The 21,861-nt window shown below is 45.5% G+C and overlaps 2 protein-coding genes across 4 annotated transcripts in view; one reads left to right on the forward strand and one right to left on the reverse strand.

The window, feature by feature from the left end:
- APAF1 (apoptotic peptidase activating factor 1) overlaps positions 1 to 2,851 on the reverse strand; it is a 97,982-nt gene extending 95,131 nt beyond the window's left edge. For both annotated transcript variants that reach the window (XM_040980319.1, XM_040980311.1), the window contains exon 1: positions 2,582 to 2,851. The gene's annotated coding sequence lies outside the window, so the exon portion shown is untranslated. The remainder of the gene's footprint in view (positions 1 to 2,581) is intronic.
- A 527-nt stretch (positions 2,852 to 3,378) lies between these two features.
- On the forward strand, positions 3,379 to 21,139 carry LOC121156579 (IKBKB interacting protein). 2 transcript variants are annotated; one of them, XM_040980361.1, is made up of 3 exons: positions 3,379 to 3,690; positions 9,526 to 9,643; positions 20,093 to 21,139. In XM_040980361.1, the coding sequence occupies exons 1-3, from the start codon at positions 3,521 to 3,523 to the stop codon at positions 20,846 to 20,848; spliced, it is 1,044 nt and encodes a 347-aa protein (XP_040836295.1). In that variant the 5' UTR covers positions 3,379 to 3,520; the 3' UTR covers positions 20,849 to 21,139. The 2 variants fall into 2 exon arrangements, with proteins under 2 accessions (XP_040836295.1, XP_040836294.1); XM_040980360.1 differs by lacking the exon at positions 20,093 to 21,139 and adding an exon at positions 14,094 to 15,604.
- The last annotated feature ends 722 nt before the right edge of the window (positions 21,140 to 21,861 follow it).

The raw sequence follows: 21,861 nt of genomic DNA on the forward strand, positions 1-21,861 counted from the left end.
ATCAAAACCACCTGAGCAGAATCCTCGGAGCATGCTACAATCGGGTACCCTGGGATGACATCAGGTGGCTGCTCCCCACCGTGGGTGCTGAGGTTACTGGGAGGCTGGGCGTGGCTTCTCCCCTTATCTCTCCCCTTCCCCCAGATACAGGAAGAAGAAAATTTGGAAACAATGGTCTCACCAACTTTCCCCTAACCTTCAATGTTTCCCACCATAACCTGAAAAGGAAAATTTAGGATAGAGGAATTGAATTTGCTTTTTTGCCTTCTGCACTTTACTTGCTCTTGCCTTCTGTACTTTGCTCACTGAAAAAGACAATGGATAGCTGAACCAACATCTCTAGCCAGACAAACATCATGACTTAGATAGAGCCTGGGAACCGGAGAGAGATAAGGGGCACCTGTGGCTGCATCCGGATTAAGTCATAAAAAGTCTTGAGACAAGCATCTCAGGGAAGAAGTGTGATAAGGAATTGAGGGCGCAGTGGAAACGACCCTAATTGCATGGCAAGGCAAAGGTCTTTTTTTTTTTTAAAAGATTTATTTTATTTTTATTGGAAAGGCGGAGAAACAGAGAGGAGGAGAGACAGAGAGGAAGATCCTCCGTCCGATGATTCACTCCCCAAATGAGCACAACGGCCGATGCTATGCTGATCTGAAGCCAGGAGCCAGGAGCTCTTCCGGGTCTCCCGCACAGGTGCAGAGTCCCAAAGCTTTGGGCCGTCCTTGACTGCTTTTCCAGGCCACAGGCAGGGAGCTGGATGGGAAGCGGGGCTGCCGGAACTACAACCAGCGCCCATATGGGATCCTGGGACATGCAAGGTGAGGACCTTAACCACTGCGCCATCGCGCCGGGCAGGCAAAGGTCTTTTATGGCCCCCTTTCCTGAGTATGGTTTTTAGCCTTTAAAAGGAATGCTGAACAAAGCCTCGGGGTTGGTGTGCCTAGCCTCCTGTGTGGGGACAGGACCAGCCCCAGCACGCTGGTGATCGTACAAAGCCTAGGGAATCTGCACCCGTGTCGGAGACCCAGAAGAGGCCCCTGGTTCCTGACTTTGAATTGGCTCAGATCTGGTCATTATGGCCACTGGGGAGTGAACCAGAGGATGGAAGATCTTTGTCTTTCCTTCTCTGTACATTTGCGTTTCTGATTAAAAAAAAAAAAAAAAACAACTTAAAAAAGTAGGGCCCAGCTCAGCAGCCTAGAGGCTAAAATCCTCGCCTTGCCCACACTGAGAACCCATATGGGCGATGGTTCAAATCCTGGCAGCCCTGCTTCCCACCAAGCTCCCTGCACCATGTGGGAGATCTGGAAGAGGCTTCTGGCTCCTGGCTTCAAATTGGCTCAGCTCCAGCCACTCAGGCTGCTTAGGGAGTGAATCAATGGACAGAAGATCTTCCTCTTTGCCTTGCCTCCTCTCTGTATATGTGACTTTCCAAAAAAAAATAATAAAATAAATCTTTGCAAATAAATAAAACATGAGCAGACAGGGCAGGTTCTGTTGCTTAGCAGGCCTATGGCACTGGCACCCGAAGCAGTACCAGTTTAAGATCTGGCTGTTCCACTTCCAGTCCAGCTCCCTGCTCGTGGCCTGGGCACTTGAGTCTCTGCACCCACATGAGAGACCTGAAAGAAGCTCCCGGCTCCCAGCTTCGGACGAGCCCAGTGTGGCCACTGCGGCCATTTGGGGAAGGGACCTCTGTCTCTGCTTCATTCTCTGTAATTCTGCATTTCAAATAAAAAACCAGCTTTAAGGGCCCAGCGTGGTGGCCTAGCAGTTAAAGTACTTGCCCTGAACACACTGGGATCCCATATGGACGGCAGTTGTAATCCCAGCAGCTCCACTTCCCATCCAGCTCCCTGCTTGTGGCCTGGGGAAGCAGTCGAGGACGGCCCAAAGCCCTGGGACCCGGCACCCACATGGAGACCTGGAAGAAGCTCCTGGCTCCTGGCCTCAGATCAGCTCAGCTCGGGTCCTTGCAACCACTTGGGGAGTGAACCAGCTGACAGAGGATAGATCTTTCTTTCCACTCTCCCTCCCTCTGTAATTCTTTGAAATGGATAAATATTTTAAAAGGGGGTGGGGGGTTATCAACTGTAAGCACTTGTAAAAATAAGGAAGTACTATGTATTTTCCTGTGCTTGACCAGGTTCACAAAACATCCAGGACCGGTATGAAACTTAATTAATAAAAGTCATGATGAAAATTAAGGCTATCACATTTTCAAAATGTTAATACCGTTTTTGTTTTCTTCAACATACAACGGTCCTGTATTCACAGCTGTGACACTGGACTTCACAAATTTAGGTTAGAGTCTAAGCAATGTAATAATAAACAGACGCTCTTTGGGTTGCTGCAACTCAGCGCTATTGAACACACAGATCCGTAAACTTGCACCTACTGAAATATTCTGAACAAATTTGGTGTAAACACATCGAAATACAAAACCCAAACTCTCCACTGACATAAACACAGGAAAACCGGTCACTACTTCCTCCTTAGTCAGTTTCTCTTCCTGCTACAAAATAGAGGGAGTCATCAAACATTCCCCGTTCCCTCCAACACACCTGGCTCAACTTACCCAAGCCTTGGATCCGAGGTCTTAGTGGCGGGTGGAGACAGAGGCAACGGGGGCTAGCCAAAGCGGGGTGGGCGCACGGCCAAGGGCGCGGCCCCTGCAAGTGCCCAGCGCCCCCCAGGCACCCCCGGGCACCACAGGTGCCTCACCTGGGCCTTCCCAACCGCAGGTACAGGGAAGCCAGACTCCGGCCCCCGCCCCCCACAGCCTGCAGGGCCTTCGGAGGAACCCCGGCCCAGGACACAGAGGGAGGAGGGGACACTCGGGCCGCGGCTCCGGGCCTCCTCCCGCGGCAGCTGCGCCCCCCGCGCCCCCCGCGCCCCTCGCGCCCCCCGCGGCTCCTCCGGGCCCTCGCAGCCCAGCCGCCTCCCCTCCGGCTCCCTCGGCCCTTCTTTCTGCCCGAGGATAAGGAATTCACACTCTTATCGTTGCCTCCTCCTCCCGCTCCGGCAAGTCAAACACCCGCCGGGCCCGCCCAGCCCGTAGGCCGCGCACACACAAACTCCCGTGAGGCGCGAGCGCGCGCGCGTGCGCGCAGGCCCACCCCGGCTCGTGCGCGCGTGCGCAGGCGTAGGTGCATGAGCGCGTCTCCAGCGACACGCGCCCCCGCCCTGGGCGTGGGAGGCCGCGGGGGCGCGCCTCGCTCCCGCCCGGCCCGGACCTCGACGGCCCGCGCGCGCCCGCGAGCTCCAGCTCCTCAGGCAGGCCGAGGAAGGGGGAGCTGGGGCTGCGCCTGAGCTGGGGGAACTCGGAGGAGGGAGACAGGAAGGCTGACGGGGTGGCTGGGACAGGGAGAGGGGAAAAAAAGGGACGGGTTTCTGGGCGGCGCCAAGGCTGCGAGGGGGCGCGGTCACCCACGACGAGGCGCAGGCGGCCACGTCCCCCACCCCTGTCGGGTGAAGAAGCCCGCCCCGGTTTGTCTTACACTCGCGGCCTCCAGACATGTCCGAAGTGAAGAGCCGGAAGAAATCAGGGCCGAAGGGAGTCCTCGCGGACCCCGGGCAGCGGAGCGAGGGCGGGAGGAACGCGGAGCCCCGGGGCGGCGGGCGCTGGGCAGACCCCCGCACGGGCCTCAGCCTCCTGTCGCTGGGGACGTGTCTGGGCCTGGCCTGGTAAGTGGACGCCAACGCCTTTTTCTACCCCCGGCCCGTCTCCGACCTCCTGGGTTCCCCCTTGCTTTTCTGAGCTCCGCGCCACATCAGCTTCCATCCGGCCATCCCTAACCGCCAGCCCCCCAGTCCAGAGCCTGCCGGTCGCAGGCCGCGACCACACAAGCAGGACCCTGCCCAACTTTGCATGTTCTTTGCCTTGTTTCTTGTAACTAACTCCGCCTCTCTTCTAACAAGTAGAGACTAACGTTTGGGCACAAGGTGGCCGTTCCGCTAAGATTTGCAGATGGAGACCAAACCTTGTTAAGAATCCAAAGTATTGACGCTGCCGTAAAACCGCTACTCGCTCTCGCTGGGTCCAGGACATCTGGGCCTCAGTCACCGGCCCCACGAACACCCGATGCAAACGTTGCAACCTTTAGAGTTCATTGTCTCCACGCAGCAAATGTTAATGATACCGAAGTTGGGGAGATTTCGAATTTCAACTCTTCCTAAAGTACTAAACTTCAATATGTATTGTAAAACTACAGAAATAGGTTGCTTGCCTTAAGATTAAGCATACATTAAATCCCAGTCTATATGAAATTGTACCACATAATTCAAAAGTTCAAAATAAAAATAGATTTTAAAAAAAACTAAACATACATAGTGCCAGAGTGATGGCTAATTTAGCCAATTTACTAATCTTTAATTTGCAAGCGCCGACATTCCCCCAAAGATGCCAGTTGTGTTCCAGCTGCTCTGTTTCCCATCCAGCTCTCTGCTGCTTGTGGCCTAGAAAAGCAGTGGAGGATGTTCCAAATACTTAGGACCCTACACCCATGTGGGAGACCCAGAGGAAGCTCCTGGCTCCTGGCTTTGGAATGGCTCAGCTCCGACCTTTGGGGCCATTTGGGGACTGAACCAGCAGATGAAAGATATCTTTCTGTCTTTTGATGGAAGATTTCCAGGGAGCTAATGTGCCTGGGAAACCAATGAAAATGGCCCAGATCCTTGGGTCCCCACCCCCACTTGGGAGACCCTGAGGAAGCTCCTGGCTCCTGGCTTCTAACTCACGCACCTCCTACCTTTGGGGAGTAAACCAGCAGATGGAGGATCTGTCTCCATTCTCTTATTTTCCTCATTTTCTTTAGGAATAATCTATTCCTTTTTATTTTTTTTTTAAAGATTTATTTTTATTATGTTCCTTGGAAAGGCGGATATACAGAGAGGAGAGACAGAGAGGAGAGACAGAGAGGAAGATCTTCTGTCCGATGATTCACTCCCCAAGTGAGCACAACGGCCGATGCTATGCCGATCCGAAGCCAGGAGCCAGGAACTTCTTCCGGTATCCCACATGGTTGCAGAGTCCCAAGGCTTTGGGCCGTCCTCAACTGCTTTCCCAGGCCACAAGCAGGGAGCTGGATGGGAAGTAGGGCTGCCAGGATTAGAACCGGTACCTATATGGGATCCCGGGGCATTCCAGTTGAGGACTTAGCCACTAGGCCATGCCGCCGGGCCCAATCTATTCATTTTAATAACAATTGATACTACAAGAGTAACAATTTGCCTCTGTTTCTCTCTCTCTCTCTCTCTTTTTTTTTTTTTTTCCTTTAGGAAGTCCTTTATTGCAACTGGGTATAAATGGGAGCAGGGGTGAAAGTGAAGAAAACTACAAGGACATGTTTCCTGCAGTGGTGGCAGAATGGGGGCTGCCAGGGCGGGGAAGGAGGCAGTGGAGGGCGGGAGAGGGAAGGTAAGAGAGAGGAGGCGCAGGTGGAGACTCATTTATACAACCAGGGGGCCTGGGGAATTGCTTGGGAGGAGGAGCTATGAGTGGGTCCCAAGGGACAGGTGACAGATTGAGCCTCAGGTAGGGGTTGGGGGGGGGGGTGTTGTCTGTGTTTTTCATCCCTTTGTGAAGTATTCAGGGGAGACAGCAGAGGTTTCTCCCTTCCAGAGACCCTGGGGGTCCTGGGGTCTAACACATCTTTAATGCTAGTACAGATTCAGTCATACTTAACTCATGACTCATTCCAAGTTGTGTATTTTCCAAAGTTTAAAAAAAATTGAAATGTTGATTATACATTCTTTTCAAAAATCTGTATCTTATTCATTTAGTACATGTTTATTGAATATTTTTATTTCAATCTGAAAAAAAAAGTATACTGGATTTAAATAAACTATTGCACCTTTGTTTAGATACTATTAAAAAAAAAACTTTATTTGGGGAAAGTTATTGCGGTAATAGACCTTAGACTAGAAGATACATTGCTGATTTTAGTTGCTTATTCTCTTCAGAAGCCAAAACTTCATAATCATATGAGATCCACCACATCAAACAATGTTCTTTTCAGTTCATTCCTTTCCTGGGGAAATGCTCCAATAGGAAACTAAACTTTTAAGGAAGTAAAACTTGAAAAGCAGATGCTTTAGTTCAGAAATGTACCATTCGAGTTTTTGTTGTAATTAACTACAATGACAAGCGCATGTTGCATTCATTAGTAAAATTAAATTTAAGATATATATATACAAAATATTAATGAGGAATCAAGGGCTTTTTAATGGACAGTTCTGTAATTTCTAAAATAGTTGACTTAGTTGCCGTTGGGAAATTTTTCCCAGTAGGAATTAAATTATGTATACATTTTGTACTTTGGCAAAATATTTATTCATGATCAACTTTGGAATCCAAATTTATCCTAGTAAGATATTTGCAAGCCACTTCCAAATTAAGATGTAGCACCTCTGAAAATGTTAAACTAAAGGCAAAGGAGTTTGGTCCGGTGGTTAGGTCATCCATTAGGAATGCTCACATCCCAAATGAAGTGCCTGAGTTCAAGTTCAAGTCCACATGGAATCCAGCCTACCACTGAGGCACACTCCAGGAGGCATTTCAATGGCTGCTTCCCGCAATCCTTGTGGGAGACAAGATCGGCTCTCTACCCTGGCTTTGTGGTCCAGCCCTGGCTGTTGCAGGCAGTTGAGCAAGAGACCAGTGGAAGGACGATATTTCTCTCATCCTTTCTCTCTTCCTCTCCCCCTCTCTTTCCATCCCTCCTTCTGTCTCCCTCCCCTTTTCGTAACTTAACGTCAAAAAAAATTTTAGGGCCCAGCGCAATAGCCTAGTGGCTAAAGTCCTCACCTTGAATGTGCCGAGATCCCATACAGGCACGGCTCTAATCCTGGCAACTCCACTTCCCATCCACCTCCCTGCTTTGTAGCCTGGGAAAGCAGTTGAGAATGGTCCAGCCCTTGGGACCCTGCACCTGCATGGGAGACTTGGAAGAGGCTCATTCTCCTGGCTTCGGACGGGCTCAGCTCTAGCCATTGCGGCCTCTTGGGGAGTGAACCAGTGGACAGAAGATATTCTCTGTTTCTCTTCTCTGTATATCTGACTTTCCAATAAAAATAAATAAATCTTTAAAAAAAATTTTTTTTAAACCATGCCACAATTATAACAAGACGTTGAGATCCAACAGCATACTTAACTAGTCTGTTGCCTCTGCTTGAGACGAATCTGGAAGAAAAGGCCAAATTCCTCAAAATAGAGGCACATACTTTCAGGCCATAATTATTTGTACTTCTTTTCTTTCCCTAGAAGCTGAACCCCTTAGCATATCAACCAGGATGCCAATTTGTGAAAAATGTTTTGAACTTCAAGCAGCCTTTCCATAGTGAATTCATATTTACTAATTAATATTTATCAATTAATTTATCAATTAATATTTATCAAACCCTTCACATAGTATCTGGCACGTGGGGGTGGGAAGTAGAATGTATTCTAACTCATCAGCACCACTCTTCAGTGCTTCTCATTGTCCGTGCTAAGTTGTCTGCTTCATTTTTCTTACATACACTATTCGTTTGTAGCAATAGTAAATTTTTTTCTTTTTATTACGAGAGGCTAACCATTTTAAAAACTATAACTAGTTAAATTTTTCACTAACATGAGAGTTTTTCTCAAGTTTATGCTAAATAATATATATTTGAAGAGAAAACCAGAGATTATTAAAATATAAAATCGGAAGTTCTGAATGTATTTTTGCAGTGGGTTACAAACTTCATTTTGAATGAGCTCCCTGACCCATAGGGTAAATTACAATACAGTTACACTGGAGAGTAATGAATGATAAATTTAATCCCAGAGATTAACTTTCTGTAAAGTGATCTTTGTCCTGGGTCTGTGTGCCCTGATTTCAGATAAACCTGTACTATTTAAAGAAAAAATAAAAGCCTCCAGGAATAAGAATAAGGAAGCCAATAAAGGTTAGGTCTACCCTTCTATCTTTGAAAATTACTATAACAGTGATTTCCAAAAACCAGGTTCTAAGTTCATACTGGCATGCACAACAAAAGATAACCTGTGTATTTCATAGGTTTCTAAGTATCACCTGTGATAGACAGAAGTTTCAAATGAAATTTATTTCATGTACCATTATAAACATTAGTTAGATCCCGTAGGGACGCCGGTTCTAATCCCCTGGCAGTCCCACTTCCCATCCAGCTCCCTGCTTGTGGCCTGGGAAAGCAGTCAAGGACGGCCCAAAGCCTTGGGACCCTTCACCCACGTGGGAGACCCGGAAGAGCCTCGGTGCTCCTGGCTTGGATGTGGGTTCAGGGGCCCAAACACGTGGGTTATCTTACACTGCTTTCCAGGATCGTTAGCAGGGAGCTGGATCAAAGTACAGCAGCCAGGACTTGAAGTGGTGCTCATATTGAATGTCACGGCGACTTTACCAACTTCATCTCAAATCCAGCCCTTCTCTTGTGTTGTTATACCTTATGGGTGCAAAGGCCAGCACTGAGCTGATCTGAAGCCACGAGGCCTGAGCTGCTTCCAGGTCTCCCACATGGGTACAGGGACCCAAGGACTTGGGCTGTCCTTCAGTGCCTTTCAAAGCCATTAGGAGGGAGCTGGTTGGAGAGCAGAGCAGCCAGGACTTGAACCGGTGCCCATACGCGATAGATTCTTACCCCAAGGCACTGTGCCAGTCCCACTTTGCAACTTCAAGTCACTGTCAACTCTCCTCCCTCCGACCCTCTGCTCCTCCCGGGACTACTGTTCCACATTTTATTTTTCAAATACTTTTGCTCTTTTTTCTTTTAAGATTTATTTATTTTTATTGAAAGGCGGATGTACAGAGATTAGGAGAGACAGAGAGGAAGATCTTCCGTCTTGTGGTTCACTCCCCAAGTGACCACAATGGGCTGGAGCTGAGCCCATCCAAAACCAGGAGCCAGGAACTCTTCCGGGTCTCCCACACAGGAGCAGGGTCCCAAGGCTTTGGGCCGTCCTCGACTGCTTTCCCAGGCCACAAGCAGGGAGCTAGATGGGAAGTGGGGCCTCTGGGGTTAGAACCGGCGCCCATATGGGATCCCAGGCTTGCTTGCAAGGCGAAGACTTTAACCACTATGCTATTGCGCTGGGCCCTAAAATATTTTTTAAAAATAGATAACTGGCTTTTCCCACATTTTAAACTATAAGAACATTTCCTAGAGGTTGCCTAAATGGGCTTGAGGAGAAGTAGTTAAGATCAAAGATTTTGTTCTGAATATTCTCAATAGTTTACTCTGTCTTCCTGCAAAGTTGTCTTGTGCATATATCTGATGCAGATATTGCACCCGCTTTCTCCCAGGAGTGCAAAGAATGAACAAGGGCATGTTGGATGCACCTTGGGGTGAGCTAAGCCAGTACCTACCCGTACTTGGCTGTTTGAATACTCATAAAATAAAAGATACATCTGCCTATGCAGAAATTCATTTTTTTTAAATCAGAAGCAGGTGTAATGCTCCTTTGAAATTCAGATTTAAATGGATATAAATTAGGCAGTAATGATTCTTTTTTTCCTTTTCTAGGTTTGTATTCCAGCAGTCAGAAAAGTTTGCAAAGGTACAAAAGCAGTATGAGTTACTGAAACTAGAAACCTCCGATTTCCAAGGACTACAAAGCAAAATCAAGTTACTTTCAGAAAAGGTAATGATCGATCGACTTATCTGGAAATGTTTTTTTTCTTCCCGACTGCCATTCCTCTGCTCCGGTCTTTCCTCCTGTGTTTTACACCACTTGTCTTAATTTGTACTGGTCTTTCTGCCTCTTCACATTTTGCTGCTTGTTCAGTTTAGATTCACACTGGACCTTGAAAGACAGGAGTTACCTCAGTAGCTTCTATCATTTAAAAAAAATACCTCATGTTCTTACTAACCGGATGTTCATTTTCTATGCAAGTGTCAGTTACCTAGACCCAGTAGTTGATCTCTAGTTATGAAATTGGGATATGAGGGCCTGGCACAATAGTAGTTAAAAGTCCTCACCTTGAACACATATGGGCGCCGGTTCTAATCCCAGCAGCTCCACTTCCCATCCAGCTCCCTGCTTGTGGCCTGGGAAAGTAGTCGAGGATGGCCCAAAGCTTTGGGACCCTGCACCCGTGTGGGAGACCTGGAAAGAAGTTCCTGGCTCCTGGCTTTGGATTGGCTCAGCTCTGGCTGTTGCGGCTGCTTGGGCAGTGAACCATCGGACCGAAGATCTTCCTCTCTGTCTCTCCTCTTCCCTGTATATCTGACTTTCCAATAAAAAATAAGTAAATATTTTAAAAAAAGAGAGATTAGGATATCAATAGCACTTACTAGAAAAATATCTATCAACTTACTTTCCATTTTTAAGGATATATACATATGCATATAAGAATAACTGGTCTAAAATAGTGACTTATTCTTTAGCCAAAAATAGTTCAAGTGAAAATTAAAATAATATCATGTCTATATTTTGTTTCTTGAAATTGCAAATGATAATTTCTACCAGGCATATTATTACAGTGACTGTTAAAAATATCAAATAAAAACCTTTTTTAACTCACACTTGCAGGGACAGGGTCAACTATAATCAACGAGGCATCACATGAACCTTTTCCAGCTATCTGAGATCAAACGGTCACTGGGAATCACGCTTGGTTCAGTCATCCATTCCTTAACTAAGTGTATTCATGTCATAAAGTGTGCCAGGGCTTGTACTTGGAAACACGGTGGGCAAGGACGTTACACTGGTAGGAGGTTTGGCCCAATGGCAGGATGCTGCTTGGAACACAAGAACCCCAGGCCGGGAGTGCCTGCCTTCCCTCATCTCGGCTTCATTGCTGATTCTAGCTTCCTGCCGACGCATACCCTGGAAGGGAGCAGGTGGTGGCTCTGCGGGCTGTGTCCCTGCCAGCCATTGTGCAGACTTGGTTTCCAGCCCCTGGCTTGCCATGACCTGCTCCTGGCCATTCAAAGGATCTAGGTTATGAACCTGCAGTGGAGAGCACTGATTTTCTCTCTCTCTCTTAAAACAAACAAACAAACAAACAAACAAACAAAAGACCACAAAAGTTTGTGGGCCCAGTGCTGTAGCCTAGTGGCTAGAGTCCTTGCCTTGCATGCCCCAAGATCCCATATGGGTGCAGGATCATGTTCCCCTTCCTGTTCCACTTCCCATCCAGCTCCCTGCTTGTGGCCCGAGAAAGCCGTCGAGGACGGCCCAACAGCTTGGGACCCTGCACCCTGGCTGCTAGCTTTGGATTGGCTCAGCTCCAACCATTGTGGCCACTTGGGAAGTAAATCATTGGACGAAAGATGTTGCTCTCTGTCTCTCCTCCTCTCTGTATATCTGCTTTTCCAATAAAAAATAATCTTAAAAATAATGTTTGTAGTTAAAACAGACACAGACGAAGTGGAAAGCCCAGCTCCCTGCCGCCACACGCACAGAATGAGCACGTGGTCCTCAGGGATGCCGAGCCAGCATCCCTCCTGGCCAGGGACGTCCCTGCAGGGGCCCAGGTGCTCATCGGAAGGAGTTGCTGCTTTGACCTATGTCACACCAATTTGGAGTTTGGTTGTAATTGTTGGGAGCACTCTACCTTATTGATATAAATCCAGGAACTAGAAACTTAATATACTCCGTTAGAAACTTAATTTGAGAAGATATTTTAAACCAAGTTAACGTTTCTTTTTCAATAAAAATCTTGTGACCTAATGTTTTTGAAGCAGAGTTTTAAAGTATCATGGCACACTCCAAGAAACATTCTTGGCCTGGCTCCTTTCTCTCCGTCTGCCGCGAGAGTGGGTGAAGCATAGCTGTCCTGTCGCACAGCGCCCTGCAGCTCAGCAGAGCGCGGGAGGAGGGCGGAGAGCAGCTGGTCATGCGCTCAGCGCCGTGTGTTCTCTTGGAGAAATCATGTGAAATCTTGGCCTCTATGTCATGATTTATTAAATAAGATTCCTGTAAGGATGAGGTATAATATCCATGCAAAGTCTGAGAACTTTCAAGCACTAATTTTTCTTTAAAGATTTATTTTATTTATTTATTTTACTGCAAAGTCAGATATACGGATAGGAGAAGACACAGGAAGGTCCTCGGTCCGATGAATCACTCCCCAAGCGGCCGCAATGGCTGCAGCTGAGCCAATCCGAAGCCAGGAGCCTCTTCCAGGTCTCCCACGCGGGTGCAGGTTCCCAATGCTTTGGGTTGTCCTCGACTGCTTTCCCGGGCCACAGGCAGGGAGCTGGATGGGAAGTGGGGCTGCCGGGACTTAAACCGGAGCCCATATGGGATTCTGGCATATAAGGCGAGGACTTTAGCTGCTAGGCTGCCGTGCCAGGTCCTTAAGCACTTAGTTAAGGTATTTGCTTTCTTAAAAAAAAAATGTAAAACTATTAAAATACATCGGCAGCCTCTAAATGCTAGTTACTCTGGTATACTATTTGCGGATTAATCACAGTGGAGCTCTGGGGAAAACCCAATTGGGAAGGTCCCTTTGGTAAAAACGAGCTTGCCTCTTCAGAATACTGCTCGGAAAGAACTAAACCGAGCAGTGTATGCGCTTCACCAGGAGTGTGCATCACAGCTATGTATGTACCTTCAAAATAATGTTTGTAAACAATGCTTCAGACTGTGCTTGTTATCTGGTCAGTGCGGACACATGCTGTTGCCCTCTGTCACCTGCGAGCAACTACTTCACTGGAACGGCTTATATCCAGGGTCCGTTTTTCCCCTAAACATCAACAAACTTGTCCTTGTACTCTAAAACATGAGGATTATGAAAAGTCATAAGACGTGGTCTCTGGTGCTAGAATTGTGGCATAGCATGTAATGCCACATCCAGTTCTCTGCTTGTGGCCTGGAAAAACAGGGGAGAATGGCTCAAAGCCTTGGGACCCTACACCTACGTGGGAGACCCAGAAGAAGCTCCTGGCTCCTGATCAGCTCAACTCCAGCCATTGTGGCCATCTAGGGAGAGAACCAGCAGATGGAAGATCTTTCTCTGTCTCTCTTTCTTTTTGTAAATCTGCCTTTGCAATAAAAAGAAATATTTATGGGTCCTGCGTGGTGGCCTAGTGGCTAAAGTCCTCGCCTGGAAAGCACCGGGATCCCATATGGATACCAGTTCTAATCCCGGCAGCCCCGCTTCCCATCTAGCTCCTTGCTTGTGGCCTGGGAAAGCAGTCGAGGACCGCCCGAAGCTTTGGGACCCTGCACCTATGTGGGAGACTTGGAAGAAGTTCCTGGCTCCTGGCTTTGGATTGGCTCAGTGTTGGCCACTGTGGCCACTTGGGAAGTGAATCAGTGGATGGAAGATCTTCCTCTCTGTCTCTCCTTCTCTCTGTATATCTGACTTTCCAATAAAAATAAATAAGTCTTTTTATAATTTTTTAAATAATATTTAAAAATGAATGAATAAATAAATAAATCATTTTTGTAAAGTCATGTCCCTTCACCTAAAGGATTTAGATAAGGGCCGGGCCTGGACCAGGCCCTAACCAGGAGCCAGGAACTCAGTGTCACGTGGGTGACAGGAATCCAAGGACGTGGGCCAGTGTCTGCTGCCTTCCAGGTGCATCAGGAGGAAACTGGATCAACAGAGGCAGTACTCAGCCCCAGGCCTCCATCAGCCGTTTAACCCACAACACCTTCCCCTCAACTGTATTTTTAGCCCATTCTTGCCTTTGTAAAATTAGGCTTCTAGTAAATAAAAGAGGTTGTTCAAGACTTTTTTTTTTCAAACAGGAACTCCTTAAGTATTTAGGAAAGTAGCAAATTTGATACTAAGTTTCAATTTGTAAAAAGCTAAATAATCATTTTTTTAAAAAGCCATGTAAGTTAATTTTATAGGAGAAAAAAAGAGAGGAAAGTAATTTACCTCAGGCTCTGTAGCATTTATGCCTCCATGAAAATGCACAAATGTCGAAGATTCAGCTGTGTATTTTCCTAAAATAAAATTTGTGAAGAGAAAATCCTGTTTGTTGCCAGTATAATTGTGATAGACGTGGATATCTTAGACATCCTCAGACTCTGAAGCCAGCAGATTGTCCTGCCGAGTGTTGAAGCACGTTTCTCTCATGCAAACATTATTAAGTAGCCTTGGGAATTGTTTTGTGTGTTGCAAATACAGCTTGAGTCTACTGAGAGTACCCTGCAGGAAGCTGCAGCGTCCGCGTCTTTGCTGACCCAGTTTGAGCAGCAAGTTTCCAGCCTCCACAGTGCCATGCACGGCGTGCAGGACGCTGAAGAAGCGCTCAGCCAGAAGATGCAAAAGCTGCAGCAGAAGCTCCAGAATAGTACCGATTTCTGGAAGAGAACGCTGGAAGAAATGAATGTGAACACAGACACGTTCAAGTCAGAAGCCAAGCAGATACATTCTCAAGTCACTGTCCAAATTAACTCAGCTGAGCAAGGGATAAAGCTGCTCACTGAACGGCTCCGAGATTTGGAAGACAGCACACAAAGAAACATTAGAACAGTGCAACGACAAGAGGAGGAAGACCTTCTGAGAGTGGAGGAGCAGCTTGGCTCCGACAGCAAAGCAGTGGAGAAGTTACGAGAGGAGCAGCACGCGCTGCTCGCCAGGGATGAGGATCTCACTCATAAACTGGCCGACTACGAGCCCCGAGTGGAGGAATGCAAGGCGCACCTGCCAGCCATCGAAGATGCTATTCGCTCCATTCTCAGAGTCTCTCAGGATCTGCTAGGAACAGAGAAGAAAATGGAAGACTTGACCCTGCAGATGTTCAATATGGAAGATGACATGCTGAAAGCCGTATCCGACATCATGGAGATGCAGAAAACCCTGGAGGGAATGCGGTATGACAACAGCATACTGAAGATGCAGAACGAACTGGACGTCCTCAAAGGAAAAGTTCGACATTTTGTAGCGTATTCAAGAGAAAAGGGGACTTTAGAAGGTCATAACCTAGAAAATAAAGAAAGTGCTGACGACTTCTAAATTCCCCACGTTTACTCTGGTGAGCCCCATCCTGTATTAACCTGACGAAGTCCATGTTTTTCAGCTTGCAGACGCCTCATTCTATCCTGCACTATTGGAAACCGCGATCTCCAGCACATGGACTGGCCACAGCGTTTCTCCTTTTAAACTCTCCAAGTTTCATTTTAACCACTTGAGATAGAAATTATTCTAAAATATATTTCTTTTTAGAACAATACACTTAATATTTTTAAAACATTTTTCTAATAGCTAATGGATTTTATTCTGAATTTTGCTTGTTATATTGGACCCAAGTAAGTGCTGACGCAAGGAACTATTGAAGAATTTTCACTATTTCATTAAGTTGCTGTTTTTCAAGCCTATGTCCATTTGTTATACCATTTCTGTCAACTTGTTTTGCCGTTGGATTGGGCAGTAATGTGCCAGTCGCAGCCAATTCTTCTCGTCCCTCTGTAATTCACTGCGAGATAAAAATCCTTACAACCCAAGTTTACAGGAATTTTGTCCAAAATAAAACATAACGAGGGAGAGCCCGGCGGCTGGGCTGTGTGTTACTGTGCACTTTCTCAAAAGCATGAACCCTGGGAAATGCTTTACTTTTTATTAAGGTTCTAAACTGTGTTAAAGACACCAGTACAACTTTTTTTGGTACAATTCAGTTTGGACTTACGTAAGACCTTCCCTATGAATTAAATGTTTTATGAACTTTGGGAATATCTTCACAAACTTGGGCTTTTTTTTTTTGAAGTTCTAAGCTTAGAGTCTTGAGTTTGCTAAATAACAAACTCTATATAAACTGGCCTTGTCAACATAAAAATACAGCAGCAAACTTACAGCATATTTTAGAAGAAAACACAGCAACATAATAAATGGAGACAAATATGATAACCGAAAGTATGTCAATAAAGATTCCTCAATCTGTGGAAGTAAATCTATGTTACATGCTTTCTTTAATTCCTGAGAATGGAATGTGGTGAAGCACACTCAGGGGTTCCAGCCTGGCTGGTTTCTCGGTGCTGGCCAGCACCCACGGGTATAGTAGTTGCCGTGGATGTAGAGCACTCGAAAGCGTCAGTTATGATCAGGTGATCTTGGTGGACCTGCAAGTTTTGAGAAACATCCCAAACAAGCCGTATGTCGGAGGTAAAGGTGCTAGGGTGTATATCCTTACGCTATACAGATAGCCCTACTATTAATGAATGTAGCGTTAAGTTCTGCAGTGTTAATTCTCGAATTTCCTGACTTAGATCAATGTGCACCAACAGAAGTGCGCTGCCTTTGCTGCTAGTGAAACAGATCATGATGTTAGCTCTCTGACCATGAACTTAGGAAGATTATGAAGATCATGAAGTTACTTTGTGTTTTTTCTTTTTTTTTAAAGATTTATTTTTATTATTTTTTTTATTGGAAAGGCAGATGTACAGAGAGGAGAGACAGAGAGGAAGATCTTCCGTCCGATGATTCACTCCCCAAGTGAGCGCAACGGGTCGATACTATGCCGATCCGAAGCCAGGAGCCTCTTCCGGGTCTCCCACGCGGGTGCAGGGTCCCAAGGCCCTAGACCATCCTCGACTGCTTTCCCAGGCCACAGGCAGGGAGCTGGAAGGGAAGCGGGGCTGCCGGGATTAGAACTGCCGCCAATATGGGATCCCTGCACTTGCAAGACAAAGACTTTAGCCACTAGGCTACTGCACCGGGCCCTACTTTGTGTTTTAATTTCCATTTTGCAAGGACAGATGTGGTCTCTTTTTTTTTTTTTTTTTTTTTTTTTTTTAAGAAACTCAGATATACAGACAGGAGACGAGACAGAGAGGAAGATCTTCCGGACCCAACATCTTTTAAGAAAATTGCCTGTATTCTAGAGCTTGGCGTGGTACCCTAGCAGCTAATTTCCTCGCCTTGCATGCACCAAGATCCTATATGGGTACGCTAATCCCTGTGGCCCCGCTTCCCATCCAGCTCCCTGCTTGTGTTCTGGGAAAGGATGGCCCAAAGCCTTGGGACCCTGTACCTGTGTTGGAAACCAGGAAGAGCTCCTGGTTCCTGGCCTGGGATCGGCAAAGCTCCAGCCATGTGGCTGCTTGGGAAATGAATTAACAGATGGAAGATCCTCCTCTCTGTATATCTGACTTGCCAATAAAAATAAGTTTAAAAAGGACACATTCTTGTATTTTGGTAATTACTGATTAACATCCTGTCAGTTCTAAGGCAGGCCTTTGGTGCAGCTATTAAGATGCCACTTAGGACAGACACCAGTTCCCCGTCCAGCTTTGTGCTGCTCAGCATCCTGCAGGCAGCAGGTGATGGCTGAAGTGTGGGGTCCCTGCTGGCAGCCACGGACACCCACGCTGAGGCTGCTGTTCGCAGCTTGGCACGGCCCCAGCTCTTGGGAGCAGTTGAGTAGTGAACTAGTAGCTGGCAAAAATATCCTTCAGGCTGTCTCTATCCCCCTGCCTTGCAAAGTAGCGGTTGAAAAAAAAAAAATGAAACTGCAATTTCCAGACTATTACACTATATTGAATTTCTATAACAGGAAAGATCAAGAGAAGTTTGCAATAAGCCACAATGTGAAACAAAGCGGTTTACCAGCCTCCCTTAGAAGGATCAGCTAAGCGCTCTGAAGTGCTGTAATTGTACAGTGCTCTTCAGCTACGTTTATTCTACCACAATGAATTATTAATAAATTATGGCCCCCAAGTCAAAGAGATAGAAATGTGGTAACTACCCCACTCACCGTGGAGACTTCAGCAAACACGCTCCGTTACAGAACTTTTTGAACAATTAGCAATCATTAATTTGTTTCCTTCCTTTTTAAGGCTACACTTCAATGTCCTATCCTACAATACAGTTTCTCGAAAACTAATTTCTCTACCAAAAAAATAGTTTGAATTCCTTCCTCCAGTTAATAATTAATGTAGTATAAATCTATTAAGGAGAGAAATCCTAAAATATGCTTTAAACCAAATATATACAATAGGCAAGGAGGAGATTGCTACTTTTAAAAAATATTTGTTTTTTTAATTGGAAAATTAGATATACAGAGAGGAGGAGAGACAGAGAGAAATATCTTCCATCCCATTATTCACTTCCCAAGTGACCGCAATGGCCAGTGCTGTGCCAATCCGAAGCCAGGAGCAAAGCGCTTCTTCCAGGTCTCCCACACAGGTGCAGGGTTCCAGGGCTTTGGGCCATCCTTGACTGCTTTCCCAGGCCACAAGCAGGGAGCTGGATGGGAAGCAGGGCCGCCAGGACACAACCAGCGCCATTTGGGATCCTGGTGTGTGCTAGGCAAGGACTTTAACCACTATGCTACCGTGCTGGGCCTGAGACATTGCTACTCTGAATTAACTATTGTACTGTCCCTTTCCCTCCCTTCACTGTAATTTTTTCTGAACTATTTAAAATTAAAACTGTTTGTAACTATTTAAAGTTAAAATTGCCATCAAAATAATATTCTGAGCATATTGTGCTTTTATTTGCACTAAGGTAAATTTATGATAATAAAAAAATCTCAGAAAGTTAGTTGAATAAGCTAAATTCAAGAAAAATAACTCACAAATAACTTCTAAATACTTCTAAATATTTCTAAATAAATTTCTAAGTATGCTTTAGAAAAAACACTATCTTTAAACTACAAATTTTAACTTTATACTCATGTTTTGAAACTTGCATATTTTATTTTGAAGTCTTTGTTTTGTATTTTACATTATCCATGTATTGGCTTTCTATGTGCCAGACTGTACTACAGACTCTTGAAAAATGCAGGCTTTTCTGTTTCTGAATTTTTATAATCATCTTCTTCGAAAGGTAGAGAAGTTGCCTCCACTGTTCACCCCCCAAGGCCTGCCGCAGCTGGAGCTGGGCCGGGGACTCACTGGCTCTCTCGCTGGGATGGCAGGGACCCAGGCACTCGTTCTGCCTGCCAGAACTCAAACCTGGCACAGTGGCGTGGGATGCAGGGGTCCCGAGCGGCATCTTGACCTTCACAACCTGCACCTGCTGCCCTGCACCTTTTCAAAGGTTTAATTTGTTTTCACTTTATTTGAAAAGCAGAGATGGAGAAGAATCTTTTACTTTAAAACAATCTCTTTCTGGAAAGTGGACTGAAAGTCTCCCAAGGACGAGTGGAGCAGTTACCACATTCCATCTCCTCGATTTGGGGGCCATAGTTTATTAATAACTCATTCTGTAGAGTAAATGTAGCTTTTTAAAAACAAACAATTGACTTTCACATTATAAACAAGATACCCCTTCCGGAGTCATCACCACCCTTGGCCATCTATTTGCATCAATTTACATTTGTGTTTATTTTTCCTCATAGTTGAACACAGAATCCATAGGCTGAAGTTAATTTTCCAGTTGAACCAAATAGCCCCAACTGACCAATTTCCATTCTTGGCTTAATTTTTAACTTTATATTGTTTATTGGATCTACCCATCTTATCACTAGACTCAATTACATTTTTCCCTTCCTTTCTTCATTTTGTTAACCATACTTTAAAATTTCCAATATTCAATATGTAATAAAATACAGTTTCTCCAAAGTTGCATTCACACACACACAGACACACAGAGCCCAAAACCCATCACTATCACCACCAACAAAAGCAACTTTAAATGCTGCCAGGCCCAATATATTCATCAGCTAGTATGTTCAAGTTAAAACTGAGTGGCAATTTAAAGATGTCAGGATGATAATGTGTGCGTATGTTTATATATCAGAGTGCACCGTAAGTGTGTTACTGAAGCTAAAATAAAAGCTTCCTTCCCAAGTCTAGCACAGCGTATGTACAGACTTCCACCTCCTTTTCCCAGCACCTGAGCAGCGTGTCCGTCCCGTTTAGCTTATTTTGTTATTGCACAGAGGGCTTATGGTTCAAAAACAACAATGGAATCACTTCTCAGCTTTCTGACTCAGATCAAATGTAAAATGATAAGAGGAAAAAAAGGTTAATAGCCAGTAGCATTTTATGAAATGTCTTTATTGTTTTGCTTCTTACTCATTAGCAATGCACTTAAGCTGTTCTAAAGGATCTTGCTCTTGAAGCATCTTTTAACTTAAACTTTCCCAAAGAGCAGTGACGTTGTAGTTAACACATTAAATTGAAGTTGAATTGTGTTCGGCTTTTTAACAGATTTAATCATTGTGGTATTATATTTTCTCATAGTGTCAAAAATCTGAAGCTATCATGGAACAATTGAAGTCTTTACAAATAACTGCTCATCTAACGCGTCTACAGGAGGAAATTAATGAAGTAAAAAGTTGGTCCAACAGGATAACTGAAAAACAGGATATTTTGAGCAACAATGTGACAGCTCTTTCTCAGGACATTACCGAGGTAGACCAAAGGACAGCTTCCTTGGCAAAAGATGTCGGTGTCAAGATGGCAACTGTAAAGACAGACATACGGCGCATTTCGGGTTTGGTGACTGATGTGACATCATTGGCCGATTCCGTACAAGCTCTGGAAAGTAAGATAGAGACAGTGGAGGAGGACACAGTGAAGAGCATAGGCGACCTTCTCTCGAGTAGCATCGACCGGACGGCAGCCCTCCGCAAGACGGCGTCTGAAAACTCGCAAAGGATTGCCTCTGTGAGGGAGGCGCTTGCCGAGCTGAAGCATGACTTCAACAGGCACACAGACAGATTCTTAAGCTTAGAAAGCGACAGAGCTAAAGTTCTGAAGACAGTGACCTTTGCGAATGGTCTAAAACCAAAGGTATACAATCTAAAGCAGGACTTCGCCCGCTTGGAACCGCTGATCAACGACCTGACGCTCCGCATCGGGAGACTGGTTACCGACTTACTACAAAGAGAGAAAGAAATTGCTTTCTTAAATGAAAAAATATCCAATTTCACACTAGTCCGGGCTGAGATTAGTGATATCAAAGATGAAATAACACACATTTCAGATATGGATTAGTTTGGCATTTAGACTAGACTAAGGTGGCCTTTTTAAAGGTAGGAACAATGTTATATATGGAAAGACTGATCAGAAACAATGATATTTGGGAAAGAATACATTTTGTATTTGATTGTTTTTATAGTAAAAATAAATGTCTTAACACTTTATTTTCCAAAATAAATGCACTTGCAACTTTATAGGGCAAGAACCTTATCCATACCCCGACATACATGCGCTTAGACAGTCACACACATGCACACACACATACATGTGCACATGAACACACACATACATGTGCACATACAAGTGGGGGAAGGCACAACGTGCCTCAACAGCCTTGATGGGGTGGCGGTACCTGAACGCTCCCTGGCCCTCAGGAAGCAGGCTGTACAACAAAGTGCCATAAACTGGCAACCTAAACACCAGAAAAAATTCTTCTCTAGAGCCAGGATGTCCAAAGGCAAGGTGTCAGCAGCCCCGCAGTATCTGGTGCGGGCTTTGTGGTTCACAGTGTCTGCAGCCATTCCTCACAGCAGCTTTCCGGGTCCCCTATTCCAAGGGGACTGACTAATCCCATTCCTGAGGGCTCCTCCGGCTTGACCCATCACCCTCTTAAGACCATCCAATTAGTTACTAGTGTTTAGCAGAGGAATTAGGGGCAGACCCACAAGCATTCTAGACCCTAGCAAGTACGTTGCCTCAATTGGCATTAGGGCAGTGGCATCCAGAGAGCTAGTTAGAAATCAATGGACGGAAGATCTTCCTCTCCGTATCTCCTCTGCATATCTGACTTTGCAATAAAAATGAATGTTTTCTTTTTTTAAAGGCACTTAAAAAATGTTAAGAAAAAAATTCCCAAAGCAGGCATTGTGACACAGCCTCCCATCAAACCATAGGTTTTGGACAATCGTGGCTCCTGGCTTTGACCTGGTCCAGTCTCGGCTGTTGCACACATCTGGGGAGTGAACCAGAAGGTGGAAGACCTCTCCATCATGCTGCCTTTCAAATCTTCCTTAAAACATTTCAGCTAA

This window comes from Ochotona curzoniae, unplaced genomic scaffold (assembly GCF_017591425.1).
Source record: "Ochotona curzoniae isolate NIBS_2020 unplaced genomic scaffold, NIBS_Ocur_1.0 contig_1014, whole genome shotgun sequence".
NCBI classification, from domain to species: Eukaryota; Metazoa; Chordata; class Mammalia; order Lagomorpha; family Ochotonidae; genus Ochotona; species Ochotona curzoniae.

What these genes read in the sequence shown, in the direction of transcription:
- LOC121156579 (XM_040980360.1), top strand. Translation starts at nt 3,521, where the DNA reads ATGTCCGAAGTGAAGAGCCGGAAGAAATCAGGGCCGAAGGGAGTCCTC. An exon ending in ACGTGTCTGGGCCTGGCCTG is followed by an intron (nt 3,691 to 9,525) that starts GTAAGTGGACGC and finishes TTCCTTTTCTAG; the next exon opens with GTTTGTATTCCAGCAGTCAG. An exon ending in TCAAGTTACTTTCAGAAAAG is followed by an intron (nt 9,644 to 14,093) that starts GTAATGATCGAT and finishes TTGCAAATACAG; the next exon opens with CTTGAGTCTACTGAGAGTAC.